The 16,800-nt window shown below is 45.9% G+C and overlaps 1 protein-coding gene across 12 annotated transcripts in view; it reads left to right on the top strand.

The window, feature by feature from the left end:
• The window catches only part of EVL (Enah/Vasp-like), an 89,366-nt gene that overhangs the window by 27,021 nt on the left and 45,545 nt on the right, over window positions 1–16,800 (top strand). Inside the window, exon 1 of one of the 12 annotated variants that reach the window (XM_083166553.1) lies at window positions 3,336–3,486. The exons of 10 other annotated variants lie outside the window; for them this stretch is intronic. In XM_083166553.1, coding sequence (XP_083022679.1) covers window positions 3,440–3,486 — 47 coding nt within the window. In that variant the 5' untranslated portion in view covers window positions 3,336–3,439. Of the gene's footprint in view, window positions 1–3,335; window positions 3,487–8,564; window positions 8,638–16,800 lie in introns of those variants that run through there. One more of the 12 variants, XM_083166554.1, reaches the window with a different exon arrangement.

Raw genomic sequence — 16,800 nt, 5'->3', positions numbered from 1 at the left:
AATGTCAACATGCAAAAGGTCAATATTGGCAAAAGTCTGACACATGAAAAAGTCAACATGCCATTCAAAAAAAAGATTTTGTGTCCACGTCGACACCTGTTGACATTACCCCCCAATTAGTGTAGCGTGTACCCTTTCTTTGGGCATGGTGCCTGGAGGTTAAAGTATGAAAAAGTTCAAACAATTAATTTTTTTTTTTTGTAAAAGTGTCGAAGTGGCTTTTTTGCATGTCGGCTTTTTGGTGTCGACCTAAATACAGTAGAACTGTCAACCGGATTCAATGCCAGATATACAAATCCCAAAGGTAATACCGACTATCTGTAGTCGCAGTCTGTCCCCAGCAATCCCGTTGCCTCTGACGTAAAAACATTGTCTTTCAAAAGTATTTGCTGCTAATTTATCATAGCAAGTACTTTCATTTCTATCCTTTATATGTAACATGTTAAAGCGCTTTGCTTGGAACTTTCTGTAAAACCCCACATAGCCTTTTTGTCATTAAATAGCTAATTTAATACCCTTCAAGCATGTAGCATATACTATTTTTTTAAACTGTCCTCTTAAAAATCATTAACTATTATTTCAAAATCTCTCTGGAAGGTAGAACAATATGGCTGCCAGACAAAGGCTTTCAGCTCTCTGCATGTCCTGTGATGCCAGAAAGGGAGAATTTACAGTGTAAGAACAGACAGAGCTTAGAGCGATTTAGAAAATATTACTTAATCACGTGCCATGTGTCTGTGGTTGCCATGGTTATTATATTACACTGTGCAGAATAATAAAAATGTGGTACTCTTTACCTAGCACGGCGCCCACGATGTCCATCGTGGTCATCAGGTGTAAAAAATCGCGGGCATCGCATGCACTACAGTAACGGGTGCGACGCGACCGACTCGATGCCCGCGATTTCCCATAGGGATCAATGTTAAATTTTTCAATGGACCCGATTTTTCAGTTCAATGCCTCAATGCCCGCGATTTTGCCATAGGAAGCAATGTTAAATGGGCCACAGAGGCCAAATAGGCACCCTTAGCAGTGAAATGTCCCCCACAATTGTTAACGACAGCCCACGATCCACGCAAACCCGAAGCGTGGCGAGCGTAGCGAGGCCGCGAGGGGCGGCGGTACGCGTCCTCCGACCTTTTCATACCCCCACTATCCACGTCGGCGTGGAGTTGAGAATAGAATAGTGTGGCGAGCGCAGCGAGCCACCGAGCCCGAAGCGTGGCGAGCGGACGCGGATACCTGTGAAGCCCGCGTAGGGCCGCGTTTACCTGTGAAGGTATCCGCGTCCCCTCACGGGGCTCGCTGCGCTCGCCACGCTTCAGGCTCGCTGCGCTCGCCACACTATTCTATTCTCAGGGTATGAAAAGGTCGGAGGACGCGTACCGACGCCCCTCGCGGGCTCGCTGTGCTCGCCACGCTTCGGGTTCGCGTGGATCGTGGGGTGTCGTTAACAATTGTGGGGGACATTTCACTGCTAAGGGTGCCTATTTGGGCTCTGTGGCCCATTTAACATTGTTTCCTATGGCTAAATCGCGGGCATTGAGGCATTTAACTGAAAAATCGGGTCCATTGAAAAATTTAACATTGATCCCTATGGGAAATCGCGGGCATCGCATTGGTCGCGTCACACCCGTTACTTTCGTGCATACGATGGACGCGATGCCCGCGATGGGCGCCGTCCTAGGTAAAGAGTACCTAAAATGTTAATATCTGCCTAAACAAGGAAAATGGTAAATGCCAACATTCTTCTTATAGAGTGTTTGGTGGTCTGTGGATCTGAATGTGAAGGAACAGCATCCTAACTAGGGGCCTTATTCTGGTCGATGTGTACTTTCACGCACTCTTTCGGATGGCGTTTTTTAGCCGTCTGCGCATGCAAGCGCAACGCTATGCGCATGTGCCACGTATGGTCTCCGTACTTGTTCGCACTAACACCGTACAGAAATGTGCACCGCATTCACTCGTGAAATATGGGCGTATTAGGGGCGTCATTCGGAACTACACAGGGGCGTAGTTTCAAAGTGGGCTAAACTGGGCGTTAAACATGGGCGTACACGAGGAAGTGCACTCATTCTGGTAGGCGTGCATTCGGACAGCACACCGAATGCACAAGAACCAAAAGGCAAGAAATATGCGGTGTCCATAAGCAAGTATTTCTTTGCGGACACCACTCGGTCATGCGCTAGGCATTCGGAACGCCCAATCAGTACGGGCGCACCGCAACCAATGTCAGCTGAACACAATACAATCCACTCCTTTACTCATTACTCATTAATTACACTCTTCTCATTGCTTCAATTGGAACCATTGCAGCTTAAATGGACCATTACTAAACACACAAATATATGCTGCAGTTTTGACACACATTTACACTGCAACCAATGGACAGAACTTCCTATCACTAATATAAATAAACACTTTTTAATGAGGTAACCTAATTGCATAAGTGTGTCATGTGACCGATTTCGGAGTTCAGATAAGAGTGGTGATTTTTGCGAAAAAGCACCGCATTCGTGCGTACGGCCAGGGTCCCGTCCGTTCCGACGCGGTAAGACCGTGCATACGCTGTAAGACCGAGTATGTGTGTATCTATCGCACACACGCAAGGTTTGGATGTCGTCCGTAAACACGCCCTGTTCTTCTAGTGTGAGTCCGTCCGTAAACGGAGGTCCGGTGGGCGTTTCTTCGTACGATGTCCGCACAGCGTGGCGTGCGGACCGCTCCGAAAGATTTCGGAAATGTACGCACCAACCAGAATAACCTCCTAGATTATTGCGTTACAAATTCAGAGAGCAGTAAGGGTATTGGCATGCTGGATTCTCTTGCTTGTTCACAGGTTTGGCGTCACATAGTCAGGTGGAATATGTACTGTATTCACTAAGTTTCTTTTTACTGTATTTTATTTTCAATGTGATTTGTAGTAAGTATTCGCACATTCCAGACGCCCGGAGATCAGCAGCAACCACCTGAAACGGTTCATGTTTTCAGCAACAAAGGAGGTGACAGAAAAGTGGGTAGAAGAGAGTGTGTAGTCCACCGCTAGCCATGAGGAACCCCTCCACCGGGCCAGGTGGTTCACAAGGGAACACGTGTAGGTGATCACAGCATACGTTCCACTAGACAGAGTGGGTAACATGACCGGATTCCTCTGCAGGGTCTTAAACTTGAAGCCTGGAGAATAGATTGAGATAAACTCGGAGTTTCTGTCCGGGGAAGGTAGCACGACGTCATCCATTTGCGAGTACTGATCAGTCCGAACCAACGAATAGTGGCCTTTGCAGCATTATTTAAGTGTTACATGTGTTCTCTTGTATATGGGGATGAAAACCTTAGCAAGGTCGATACTGTGAACAGATGGCATCCGTACGGCATCTAATTACCCTCTGTGCTTTTGACCAACTCCCCAACCTATAAGAGACTACAGCCTACAGGTTGGATGGCAGAACCGTCCCCGCTAAACGCTGAAAGCGGGACAGCTGGAAGGTATGCTATAACTGTGTGGCGTATTATTAATAGGGGGCACTAAAGTGTAGCATAATAGTAAATGTAAGACTTCATAAGCTTTTCGCCTTTGGACCACCCCACTGCCTCATCAGTGATCACAAGACCATTCATGGTGGTTTGACTCCAAAAGGTCGACATGCACTACGTCGACATGGACAAAAGGTCGACATTGAAAATGCTGACACATGAAAGGGTCAACATGATTTTTCCAAGGATTTTTTTTACTTGTGAGTGAATGCATGAAAAGTCAAAAAAATTTATAAAATCATGAAAAACTCATGTCCACGTTTTCATTTGTCAACTGTCATGTCGACCATGTATTTGTGTGGACTTTTTGGCAATGTCGACATTTTTGTGTGAACCTCTTGGCTGTTGGCCTATCAACCAGAACCAGCCATCAAGGCCATCAGCATGGGGTGCAACCTACCTTTTGAACCAGAGGTGAGGGCCACACACCGTATGGTTCCAACGACTGGGCTGGATGTAGTCTCATGAAATGTCAATGCTCACTAATAGTTCCTGGAGCAATGCGGTCGACCCTACCAAAGATAGGGCTGTAAGTGACCTGATTGGGCAGCAATGTGCAGGGTATAAGAAGCTATAAAGCTGGCAGTAGCCCATCAGCGTTGGAGACAGGTGGCAGCGTTGTTATGTAAGCAGAAGGAAGATGTACCAGTAGGCGCAGCCAGTGATTCCGATGTATGCTCCTGTTCCAGCCGCCCCCAGGCTGCAGGGAGACAGCAGCCAGGTCTATTTCTGGAGCTGTACAGTAGTTTTCAGCTGTAGCTGTTTATTAGGTGCAGCCGAGATAATTACACTTGATATAGAGCTGTGGCTTGATACTAGCCCTGTCTCTGCTGTACATGAAAGCTTGGCTTCTGTCTCCTAGCAGCTTATCTGGGAGCTGGCTGGAAATGTTGGGTATTGATTGTGTTTAAGCCTGGAAAGGGAACCGCACCACCCTGATTTACAACGAACCGTATAGAACATCAGCCCCTGTATTACTGCTTTCTGCTCTTCCATGTTCCCTGTATTCTGAAAGCCACAACCTGGACTGACTAGACTTATGGCCATGTCCACAGTGCCAATCACCTGGGCCACCCAACGCAACACCCTTCCAATGGTCAAATCCTGAATATAGAATGCCAAAAAATGTGTGCGGGGAACACCTCTATAACCACCACCTCTAGTGTTCTAGCACTTGCATCGGTCACAACCCATGCAGTTCTGCTTTCCTGCCTGGGGTGTCGCTATCTGCTCTGGTGCTTCTAGAACACTCTGGTCTGTATCTCAGCCATGACATATGTATGGAAACTGATGCTGTATATATAAGCTTACATTCTCCACAGACTAACCGAACAGTGCCAACCTACCAATGCTGCATTACAGCCCAGGTACGCCATACGCTCTTCAGATGTAAGTGTAGATGCCATTGAAGAGCGTACACCTGTGCGTCACTCGTACTTACCTGCGTACAGTTGGGAAGTAAGCGGGAGCAAGCAAGTTAGGCTACACCTACGAGCATACGTTTGACTCTGCATCCGCTACCTCACTACTAGATATACTGTATATCAGGCCTGGACAGCCTACGGTTGTACAGGTATTCTGAAGGCAACCAGCATGCTCCGCATATACAGGTTGCCTGGGCCCTATGTATATGATATTGTATTAAGGTTCTCAAATAAACAAGTTATCAGAAGGACAATATTGCTAAAAAAATAGTGACATCCCGTTATTTAATATATACTAGTATAGGGAACCCCTATATATTGTTCTACCTCAATCTGTCCTCCTCTTGCTCTCTTCAGAGAAACTCCCACCCCCCCCATCCAACCTCCTTGCCCTCTCTATCTGCTGCACCGCCCCCTGTAGATCCAACCAACTCCATCCCCATACTTACCGAGTACCTGCAAAGGCCCCCATACACCTGAAAGACATTGCACCCAATCATACAATCTCAAGGGATTGTATGATGGATTGTGTGCGCACAATTGTGCAATCCGCTGGCCCGCGGGTTGGAGGATTGGTCCTCTGATCAGATGTGCTGCACGTCTAATCGGTTGGGATTGGGAGCCAAACCCGGTGTTCCTCCTCCTCTCCTGCTAGGCTTTGGCCTGCCTTGTCTAGCTGTGGGGGCAGTTGGGGAGCGTGCACCTGAACTTCCACTGTGCATGCATTTTGGAGATGGAACAGACCTTAGTTGAGTGTTATGCATACTTGCCTACTTTTGAAAATGAGTTTCAGGGAGATTATAGTTGGTAGTAGAATTTTGCACAGCGCCCCATTGAGGGGGCGTGTCATGCTCCACCCAGTGGGCGTGTCTAGTTCCATATATGGAGAGATTGTGAAAATAGATTGTGAATGTGGCACCTAGAAGCGTGGGTGTGTACTGCTACATCTGAGAGGAATCATTTAAAATGATTTATATACAAATGTAGATGAGCCCCAGAGCAGTTAGTAAGAGCTACTATACTTGGTCAAGTGCTGGGAAATGGTGCTGATGATTCAATGTAAATGTATCTGTCTCTCATTCCTTTTCCCCCCCAAAATGTAAGAGTGTAATGTGGGCTAGGTGAAATGAGGTAGATTGCTACACTATTGAGGGAGAGAGGGAGATTGCTGTTATTTCAGGGAGTCTCCTGGAGAATGCAGGAGGGTAGGCAACTATGGTGTTATATACTGTATATACATACCTCCCAACAGTCCCTATTTTAGCGGGACAGTCCCGATTATCAGGGCCTGTCCCGCTGTCCCACCCGCGGCCGGCAGTGTCCCGCGGTGAGGGGGGCTGTTGGGAGTCCCCCCTGTCGGCTGCTAAGCAGCGGGGAATAAACGATGTGCGCATGCGCACAGCGTCTATTCCCGCAGCCAGGGGGCTGGGGGCATGGCTAGAGGCTCACAGAGCCTCTGGGTCATGCCCCCATAGCATCAAAAAGGGGGCGTGGCCTTGCGGGGGAGCCGCGAGTATAGGAAAATAGGCGCGCAACAGCTATGTCCCGCCTGCAGATGCTTCAAAGTTGGGAAGTATGTATATACAGTATATTTCTTTTTCTGTATATGTGAGGGTATATACTGGAATTAATGGTCATGATAAATGTACTTGCTTCCAGCACCTGTGTGTAATGCCCCTCTCAGCTGTGCTAGTGCACATGCCAGCCAGCGTTACCAACTGTAATCTGCTTCTGGACCCGTAATTAAAAGCACCAAATCTTGGTCCCGCGGAGTCACTAAAATAGACGTGAGAGTATCATGTATAAGGGATGCCGCGTATCACATGTCTGGCACATTTGTACACCTTATCTGGGACTATTAATAGGTGCTGGCCTACAGAATAATGACCGCCCGCAGGACAGCGCTTGTGAGCTATGAAGCAAATGAGCTGATGTGTAAAATGCTACTTTCATTCTAACTGCAACCCATTTCCCTGGGTAACCTCATGATTGTGTCTAGACCCACTTCTGTTTCTTGGCCAGGATGTGACGTTAGGTGAGGGCAGAAGTTGCTAGATGCCCTCACAGTATTTTTTATTTTATCTGTAATTTACATTAGTGTAGGTTATTTTCTTTCAGTTCAGCAGGATTGTACCCTCGATTTATATTCCCCCTCCAGGTATAGGACCCAGAACATGATGGGAAAAGTAAAAAAACAGAAGTAGTTCTAGCTGCAGCTGTAACACCATAGCCAGGCACTTTCCTCTGCACCCCTTGCCAGGGGGCCCAATTCCAAAGGGTTCTGCAAGTTTCAATGAGTGGCGCCCTCTGCTGGTCGCCCTATGTAACCAGTTGATGTGATGGAATCCAATGCAGGGGCACCTGATTTCTGTAGAGCTATGGTGCAGACATGATTTCTAGCCCCCAGCTGGGTCCTTTGCCTCTCTAAGATGATCACGGACCCCATTCACTATTGCCCTGTGAGAAGACCACTTTAGCAGCTGGTTATCGGGGTGGGCTGTAACTATCCCATTGGATTATGCGGCATCAGTAGTAGAACTTTGACATCCAATTGTCTGGGCCACGTTGGGGATCCATCCGTCCATCAGGAAATCTGCTTCTAAGTGATGTGTATGCCAGCCCAAGATAGCTGGTATATCAGCGACAAGTGCTTCCTTTCTCATGTAATTAGCTTTTAATTACAGGAACTAGAAACGCGTGAGGTGCCAGCTGTTCTCCCTGGCACGGCCTGCATTTGGCATTCCGTCTTGGGAAATTATATTCTTCTTCACAATGTTTCCTGTTAGACATTGGTATGGGTTCCCTTTTACCTGTCCTGATATAGCTTGCCCAATATGGGTCTGATTCAGATGTAGGATGTACTGGCCTTCGCCCTTGTAATTCTTCTAGCACCCCAAGTGTCAGTGTGTCATTGTTCTGGGACCCCAGGTGTCAGTGTGTCATTGTACTGGTTCCCCAGGTGTTAGTGTGTCATTGTTCTAGGACCCCAGGTGTCAGTGTATCATTGTACTGGAACCCCAGGTGTCAGTGTGTCATTGTACTGGAACCCCAGGTGTCAGTGTATCATTGTTCTAGGACCCCAAGTGTCAGTGTGTCAATTTCCTGGGACCCCATGTGTCAGTGTATCATTGTACTGGGACCCCAGGTGTTAGTGTATCATTGTACTGGGACCCCAGGTGTCAGTGTATCATTGTACTGGGACCCCAGGTGTCAGTGTATCATTGTACTGGGACCCCATGTGTCAGTGTATCATTGTTCTGGTTCCCCAGGTGTCAGTGTATCATTGTACTGGGACCCCAGGTGTCAGTGTGTCATTGTTCTGGGACCCCAAGTGTCAGTGTGCCATTGCTATAAGGTCCCAGGTGCCAGCATGTTGGGTACTGTAGTACAACAGTATAAGAATACCTGCTGAGTAAAGGGTCCTTAGTCCAGGCAGTTAGAATATCGCACATGTGTGACACCAGCGAGGTGTTTTGGTTATTACCACCGATAAGAATTTCCTGCTGTGAGTGCTGTGGTAGAACATCCTGTTCCTGTGTAAGTCACACTCCTGCTGCATACGTGCCGCCATCTGTATACTCAGCGTCTGACAGTAGAGTAACCATAATGCACACTGAGCGGGGAGCAGGCAGGGAGCGTACACCGGTATCAGGCTCATAATGCCACCCATGGCATCCAGGTAAGCCAATTACAATATAAATGTCACACTCACTCTATAATAGGTTACAACGTAAACACAGATATATACAGTGTGGATTCAGGTTGAAGTGTATATATAACATACATTGGAAGTGTGACTGAATATAGCTGATTGATTGATTTATTTTTGTGTGGTTGATTATTTGTTCTTCACTATTGTGTCTTTCTTTTGTATATACTGCTAGTTAGCTACCTGGCACACTTGTGCATTAATCAGTGGTGTGTGACTACGTATGAATGTCACATTTGCGCTGTGTGAACGTGGCCAGCTAACGATACGGCTATGTAGACTCGGGCGCACTGATCAATATGATGCCTAAAGTGGCAGAACAGGGGTTGGGCAGAGGTCAGGGAGGGTTATCTCATATGGGTATGGATCTTATGTAGGGTACACACCTGAAAGATTTGGCCTCCATTCCCCCAATTTCAATCCAATTCCGAACGATTGTATGTTGATTGTAGGTAAATTGGGCAGTTTTTTGTATGTTTAGATACGATCCGACTCAGATCTGATGCGCATCCCCGCTGGTCATTTGATCATTTTACAGATCCTACCTGCTGCAGGTAGGATCTGTAAAAGATCCATTCAACTGGATACAGATCCAGATCGGATTGGGATTGGATTGAATGCAGATCGTGTGCCCATTGCATAATCTGCTAACGATCAGGATCTTTCTGGTGTGTACCAGGCATTAGGGTAGACAGTCATTGTTGGCGCAATGGGGCGGGGATCGTCCGTGTATGGGGGGGGGGGGGGGGGGTGCTGTGGCTGTGTGACATCAGACTCAGCTGCTGTGACCCATACAGTAGCCAGCTTCACAGCTAGGCTGCGCAACCAACAAACGCTGCGGAATATGTATGCGCTATATAAGAAACTGTTAATAAATAAATAAACTGGGGGGCTGCCAGTATTGTGCAAGAGCTTCGCTGTGTAGCAAATTGCTTGCAAAACTTTAGCGTTTGCATTGTGGGAAAGCCCCAGTGTGTGCACTACGCTGGTGGGAGCCCCCGCGCAGCCTGCCACAACCATGCTGAACAAGGGCCTATGTGAGGAGTTTATGCAGATCTATGCATGGAACCGTTCCCTTTCATGCCAATGTGCTGAAGGATTTTCCTTGGCGCAGGAGAGAGAGAATTGGGACCAGTTTTCCATGGGGTCTATATATAAACGTTACCTGTATCTGACATTCTCCTCTACTGTATCTTCCTGTATTACAAAACCATTTGCTGCTGTCTGTGCAGTTGGGGGGTTATTCAGGTTGACTCACAAGGCTGTGAATTCGCAGCCTTGCAAGTCCACCAAACCTCAAACCTGGCCACCACCCATTCGCAAGGGTGATTCCCTCACAGGGCCTGCGAATGAATGTTAGTAACAGTAACCTCCATTCGCAGCCTAGTGGTGGGATCCACCCACATCATTCGATGGTCGGCGACCATCGAATGATGGCGAAAGTGCACGCATATAAAAGTGACTCTGAAGTCACTTATGTATATGTTGATGGTTGGGAGGAAGTGGGTGGGGAGCTGACAGCTGGCTGCCCCCCCGCATCCGCGTCATTGGGGCATTTGCATGAAAACACCCAGAGTTCTCATGGGAACGCCCATGAAACGCTGGGCATTCCCATATGCAAATGGCCAGGGCCGCCACCCCTACACGCCTCTCGCCCACACACTTGGGTGCTTGCGCACAGCGTACACCCTGTTTGACGTGGTCGCATGCACCCAGCGTATGCACATTTGCAGAAATGCGCATACACACACCATAGGAGCCACTGCGAATATTCTGGTCTGTGCGAAAGGCCCAGAATAAGGCACTGCTATATCTGAAACACCCGGTAATGCTGCCATGCAAGTTTTCCTCCAATAAGTAATTGTGGCATCTCGGGATTTCTGCGGATCGGGTTGCTTCTTCCTGGCGCACTATTAAAATCCAAAACGCAATCTAGCGGACATAAACCAGCCTACGGTACAATGCACAGATGTGTCACAGAGTTCCAGATCCCATTAAAGGCAAGTGGAGGACTTAAAGGCGGTGAGGGGGGGATGGGTGAATGAAGAATAGCAATGATCGACACATTAAAATGTCAACATGATTTTTCACGATTTCTTTCTTTCATGGATTACAGTCCATGTGGACTGTGATTGGGAACAGTATGATGAAGCAGGTGAATGTATGCATTACACTAATTGGGGGTCCATGCCAACAGATGTCGACATTGGGGAAAATTTCCTTACATGGCAGATTTATTTCAGATGGGATGTTGCTATGGGCAACCAATCAGAATTTATCGATTATCTTCTCGAACAGGCATGTCCAAACGATGGCCCTCCAGCTGTTGTTTAACTACACATCCCAGCATGCATTGCTATAGTTTTGGCATTCCCTAACAGCAAAACTGTGGCAAGCATGATGGGACTTGTAGTTTCACAACAGCCGGAGGGCCATGGTTTGGACATGCCTGTTCCAGAAGGTGCAGAATAAATAAGTATATTCTGATTGGTTGCCCATAGCAACATCCCATGTGAAATTGACATCCCATCTTGTAAATTTACAAAAAATGTGAAAAACCTTTTAATGTGTCGACCTTTTCCATAATGGCATGTTGATTATGTCAAGCTTTTTCCCATGTCGACTTAGACCAGGCATGGCCAAACTATGGCCCTCCAGCTGTTGTGAAACTACAAGTCCCATCATGCCTTGCCACAGTTTTTCTATTAGGGTATGCTAAAACAAGACATGCTGGGATGTGTAGTTTAACAACAGCTGGAGGGCCACAGTTTGGCCACACCTGACCTAGACACTATCAACCCATTAATCCACGTCTTTTATATCATTATGGATGATTTCCGACACTCTTCGCAATCATAACGGCATTTATTAATGTTGTATACATGAAGCATGAAGAATGTCACAAAGGTCATCTCTCTCGGAAATCTCTCTCGGGAAGATCGGTCCTCTGCGAGGATATGACCTGGAGATATGAGATTTATGTGTTCGGTCTCTGGTGAGCTTGAATGACTCCCGATATGGCTGGCACCACCATACCACAGATGGCAGTGCACCATTTGGAAGTTCGAGGTATATTGTGCCCAGCCTTGCTCCACCCGAAACCAACCAAGGCTGCCGTAACCACTCCCCCATTGCTCCCATACCGCTCCCATTTTGGGTGAGACCACATCCCTTTTCCTAGTATGGCATGGTGATACTATAGACCGCTAGCCTCGCAGGTAGCGTTAATTTAGGTCACCGCAGAATTCTAGAGATAACATGTTCTCTGCAGACATATAGATGGATTTTACATCCATTTATAGAAGCGTCATGCTTGTTTATTACATACCTTTATGCGGCACGGCAAGATATAGTTTCAATACTTTTCGTCGTCTATGCAGAAACTTCTGGATCCACTTGCTGTTTTCTTGAATTAAGATTCCCAGTTGGTGGCTTAGAGAGGATTCCTGCAAACTCTTGCTGCTATCTAGTGGAAAGAGAAGTGAACTGTCCATGATCTACTTGTGAGCTGGAGATTTTCAACCATCATTGATCAAGTGAGTTGGAAAAAGTTAGTCTGGGCTGACTCGCCCCTCTCATCCCTATTGGCTGACAAATTCCAACATGCTGGACAATCTGGATTTGACAACCCAAATGTATAGTAATTGGTGAAGTATAGTAATCGGTGTCTGATGGATTTTGCTGACCCCCAAGAAATCGTCGATCATCATAGTCCGCCGATCGGCAAATGCCTCCAAGTTGAGAATTCCATTTCATCCCTAAGGCATTGGATAGACCTGAGGTCAGGGCTCTGGTAGCCCAGTCAGGTTCTCTCCAAACTTCCTACAAACTGTATAATGACGTTCTCTACAATGTCATTATAGCATTATTTTCCTTTGCTAGAATGAAGGGACCTGGAAAACCAGCCCCAACCTCGTGCACCAAACTTTGCACTTGGCTGTGTGTCTTCAGGAAAGAAGCATTCTCCTGGCATCTTTCATAGCCTAGATTCATCATCAGGCTGCCAGGCGGTGAATTGCGAGCTGCGGCTCCAGAGAACCTTGATGTGTGATTTACACCACAACCATTGGGGTCCCGCTGTTGGTCTTCTGACTGTCAGGATCCCACTCTTGGTCTGCTGACCATTGAGATCCCGCTGTTGGTCCTCTGACCGTTGGGATCCCGCTGTTGGTCCTCTGACCGTTGGGATCCCGCTGTTGGTCTACTGATCCTTCTGACTGACTGTAATGTTTCCACTCTTGGTCTTCTGGCTGTCAGGATCCCACTGTTGGTCTTCATACTGTTGGGATCCTGCTGTTGGTCTTCTGACTGTTGGTTTAGTGACCATTGGGATCCCACTGTTGATCTACTAACCATTGGGATCCAACTGTTGGTTTTTTGACCGTTGGGATCCCGCTGTTGGTCTCCTGACCATTGGCATCCTGCTGTTGGTCTTCTGACCATTGGGATCCCACTCTTGATCTTCTGACCATTGAGATCCCGCTGTTGGTCTTCTGACCATTGGGGTCCCACTATTGGTCTTCTGACCATTGGGATCGCACTCTTGGTCTTCTGATTGGTGGGATCCCGCTGTTGGTCTTCTATACCCCTCCTAGCAATAGGGGAGGACAAAATATCCAAACCTTAAGTAGAAGAGGTCTCCGCATACTTCTAGCCATGCACGAGTCTTCCCCTTGTTGCCAGTATCTTATTTCCCTAATTAGAGAGGTCCGAGATACTTGGGGAAGGGATGACTATATACTATATAGGTCATATAAACAACAAATCAATAATCGCAGAAAGTGCACTGCATAATTGCAGAAGTGTTATGTATTTGTTTCTCCGTCTAATTAATTATCCATGGGAAACATTGATTTTGCTGGCATTCTTCAGCCCGCTGCCAGCTGTAACATCTGTTATAATGTACCACAAGTCTTTTACATTTCTTTGTGAGTTAATAATGGTCCTTTCTGCTTGCGCCAAGTTAAAGCAATTCGGTATCTTTTTCTGAATTGGCAGCGCAGGTCCTGACATTTCCCCGGCGGCTGCCTGCACTGTGCATTCTGTTATCAGAGCTATTGTATAGCAATAGTACACAACTAGGCACACTCAGTTATACATATATTATCATGTCTCTCACGTCTGCTACAGAATACTGTCTATAATAGGTTTAGTCATATGGGGCTATTTCCTCTTTCCCTGCTGACTTTCATTACCTGTTTTTTATGGTTACACCCTTTGGGTGTAAGCAGCGTTCTTTTGCTGCCTATCCTAATATCCCTCTCTCCACTGCAACTCATCATATAATAACCCTTCTCCACTGCAACTCATCATACAGTACCCCCTCTCCACTACAACTTTTCATATAATACCCCCTCCACTACAACTGGTCATATAATATTCCCCTCCCCACTACAACTCATCATTTAATATCCCCCTCCACTACAACTCATCATTTAATATCCCCCTCTCCACTACAACTCATCATATAATATCCCCCTCTCCACTACAACTTGTCATATAATATTCCCCTCCACTACAACTCATTATATAATATCCCCCTCTCCAATACATCACATCATATGATGTCCCCCCTCTACTACAACTAATCATATAATATCCTCCTCTCCACTACAACTCATCATATAATATCCCCCTCTCCACTACAACTTGTCATATAATACCCCCTCCACTACAACTGGTCATATAATATAACCCTCCCCACTACAACGCATCATATAATATTCCCCCCCACTACAACTCATCATATAATATCCTCCTCTCCACTACAACTCATCATATAATATCCCCCTCTCCACTACAACTCATCATATAATATTCCCCTCTCCAATACAACTCATCATATAATGTCCCCCCTCTACTACAACTCATCATATAATATCCCCCTCTCCAATACAACTCATCATATAATAATCCCCCTCTCCACTACAACTCATCATATATTATCCCCCTCCACTACAACTCAACATATAATATTCCCCCTCTACTACAACTCATCATACACTATCCCCCTCTTCAATACAACTCCTCATATAATATCCCCCTCTCCACTATAACCCATCATATAATGTTCCCCCTCTACTAAAACTCATCATATAATATCCCCCTCTCCACTACAACTCATCATATATTATGCCCCTCTCCACTACAACTCATCATATAATATCCCCCTCTCCACTACAACTCATCATATAATAACCCCCCTCCACTGCAAATCATCATATAATATCCCCATTCACTAGAACTAGTCATATAATATCCCCCTCTCCATTACAACTCTTCATATAATATCCCCCTCTCCACTACAACTCAACATATAATATCCCTCTCCACTACAACTCATCATATATAATATCCCCCTCTCCAATACAATTCATCATATAATGTCCCCCTCTACTACAACTCATCATATAATATCCCCCTCTCCAATACAACTCATCATATAATATCCCCCTCTCCACTACAACTCATCATATATAATATCCGCCTCTTCACTACAACTCATCATACATAATATCCGCCTCTCCACTACAACTCATCATATAATATTCCCCCTCCACTACAACTCGTTATATAATACCCCCTCCACTGCAACTCGTCATACAATATGCCCCCTCCACTAAAACTTAACATATAGGGGGAAATTTACTAAAGGAAATTTGTAAAAAATAGGTGTATTTGTATCCAGAAATACACTTATTTTTGACATTTACTATCCCGAAAATACGGCAATTCGTATTCGTATTGATAGAACATCAATACGACTACGAATTGCCGTATTTTCGGTATAGTAAATGTCAAAAATAAGTGTATTTCTGGATACAAATACACCTAATTTTTTACAAATTTCCTTTAGTAAATTTCCCCCATAATATCCCCCCCTCCACTGCAACTCATCATATAATATCCCTCCTCCACTGCAACTCATCCTATAATATCCCCCGGAAATAATACTAGTAAAGAGAAGGTGTATGTGTAATAATGCAAACCACCTCCGCCAATCAGACCAAAGCTTTCATCTGCCGGTCGCTATGGGTTACAGTACAGCACTGCCCTTTGCACCACATTAGTAAACAGGCCCCAGTGTCTGCAGATCAGTACATGGACGGACCAATGAATGAATTGACCACGTCTGTCAGAGCATCTCTGGAACCAGACAAAGTCTAGCACAGCTCCTGGAAATAGACTGGAGCCTGTGGTCTGGCTGGGAGTGGGTTACCTATATTTGTCCCCTGGCACCGGCCCATGGCACAGCGAGTGGAAGGAAAGTGGGCAGCGCGTTACCTCACAAAATGAGGCTTAAATGGGAAAGAAGAAGTAAAAACAAACATAGGATCTGTCAGCCGCAGGAGCAGAATCTGACAGGAACAGAAACATGTAATCTTTGTAAGATGTCACCAGTGACTCAGAGGCCGTCGTCTTATGTGTCAGCATATACAGGCTCTCACAGGATGTGATAGAACGAAAAAGCCGCTGTCTTTCCATCTAGTAAATTACCAGCTATTTAGTTATATCCAAAAAGAGAGAGGAGATTATCATACTCAACTGTATAAATTAGTGAGGGTGCTATCATGGTACTCCTAACAAAATGGGGTGCAACCCCTGGCACATGGAATTGTATATAACGGTGACTATCAAGGATTCTCCTTTATGTCCTAGAACAAGACAAGAAATTTAGGAACAGGGGGCAAGTGTTTTATGCCTGGCGAAGTGATAAAGTTGGGGTAAAGTCGAAGGTTATAACTCAGCAGCTAAACAGCCCCTAACTGTCAAAGCTGCAGGCTAGTTTTGAAAACTGATGTGTGAAATTTGGGGCGCTCCTGAGATTTTGCTGCCTTAAGGGCCCCATACATCAGCAATTAATTGTGACAATTTTCAGATATGGAGATGATTGCCACAATTAATTTTAGATGTGTGGGCTCCCCCTTTTGGCAATCCCAATCACAATCGCCAATCGATTGCTTAATCAGGTTTTTAAACATGTTTAATAATCTGGTATTATCTGCAGATCTTTTTTAGATGTGTGGGCATTCCCAATTCGTTTTCTTCATCTATTTACATTATGAACAGCTGAAATGACAATCGATTGGGGCAATTTCCAGATATGAAGATGCAATCTTTAGATGGAAAAAT

This window comes from Crinia signifera, chromosome 12 (assembly GCF_055691185.1).
Source record: "Crinia signifera chromosome 12, ASM5569118v1, whole genome shotgun sequence".
NCBI classification, from domain to species: domain Eukaryota; kingdom Metazoa; phylum Chordata; class Amphibia; order Anura; family Myobatrachidae; genus Crinia; species Crinia signifera.
Note: the sequence above shows the minus strand (reverse complement) of the source record. Positions and strands in the feature narration are given on the sequence as shown.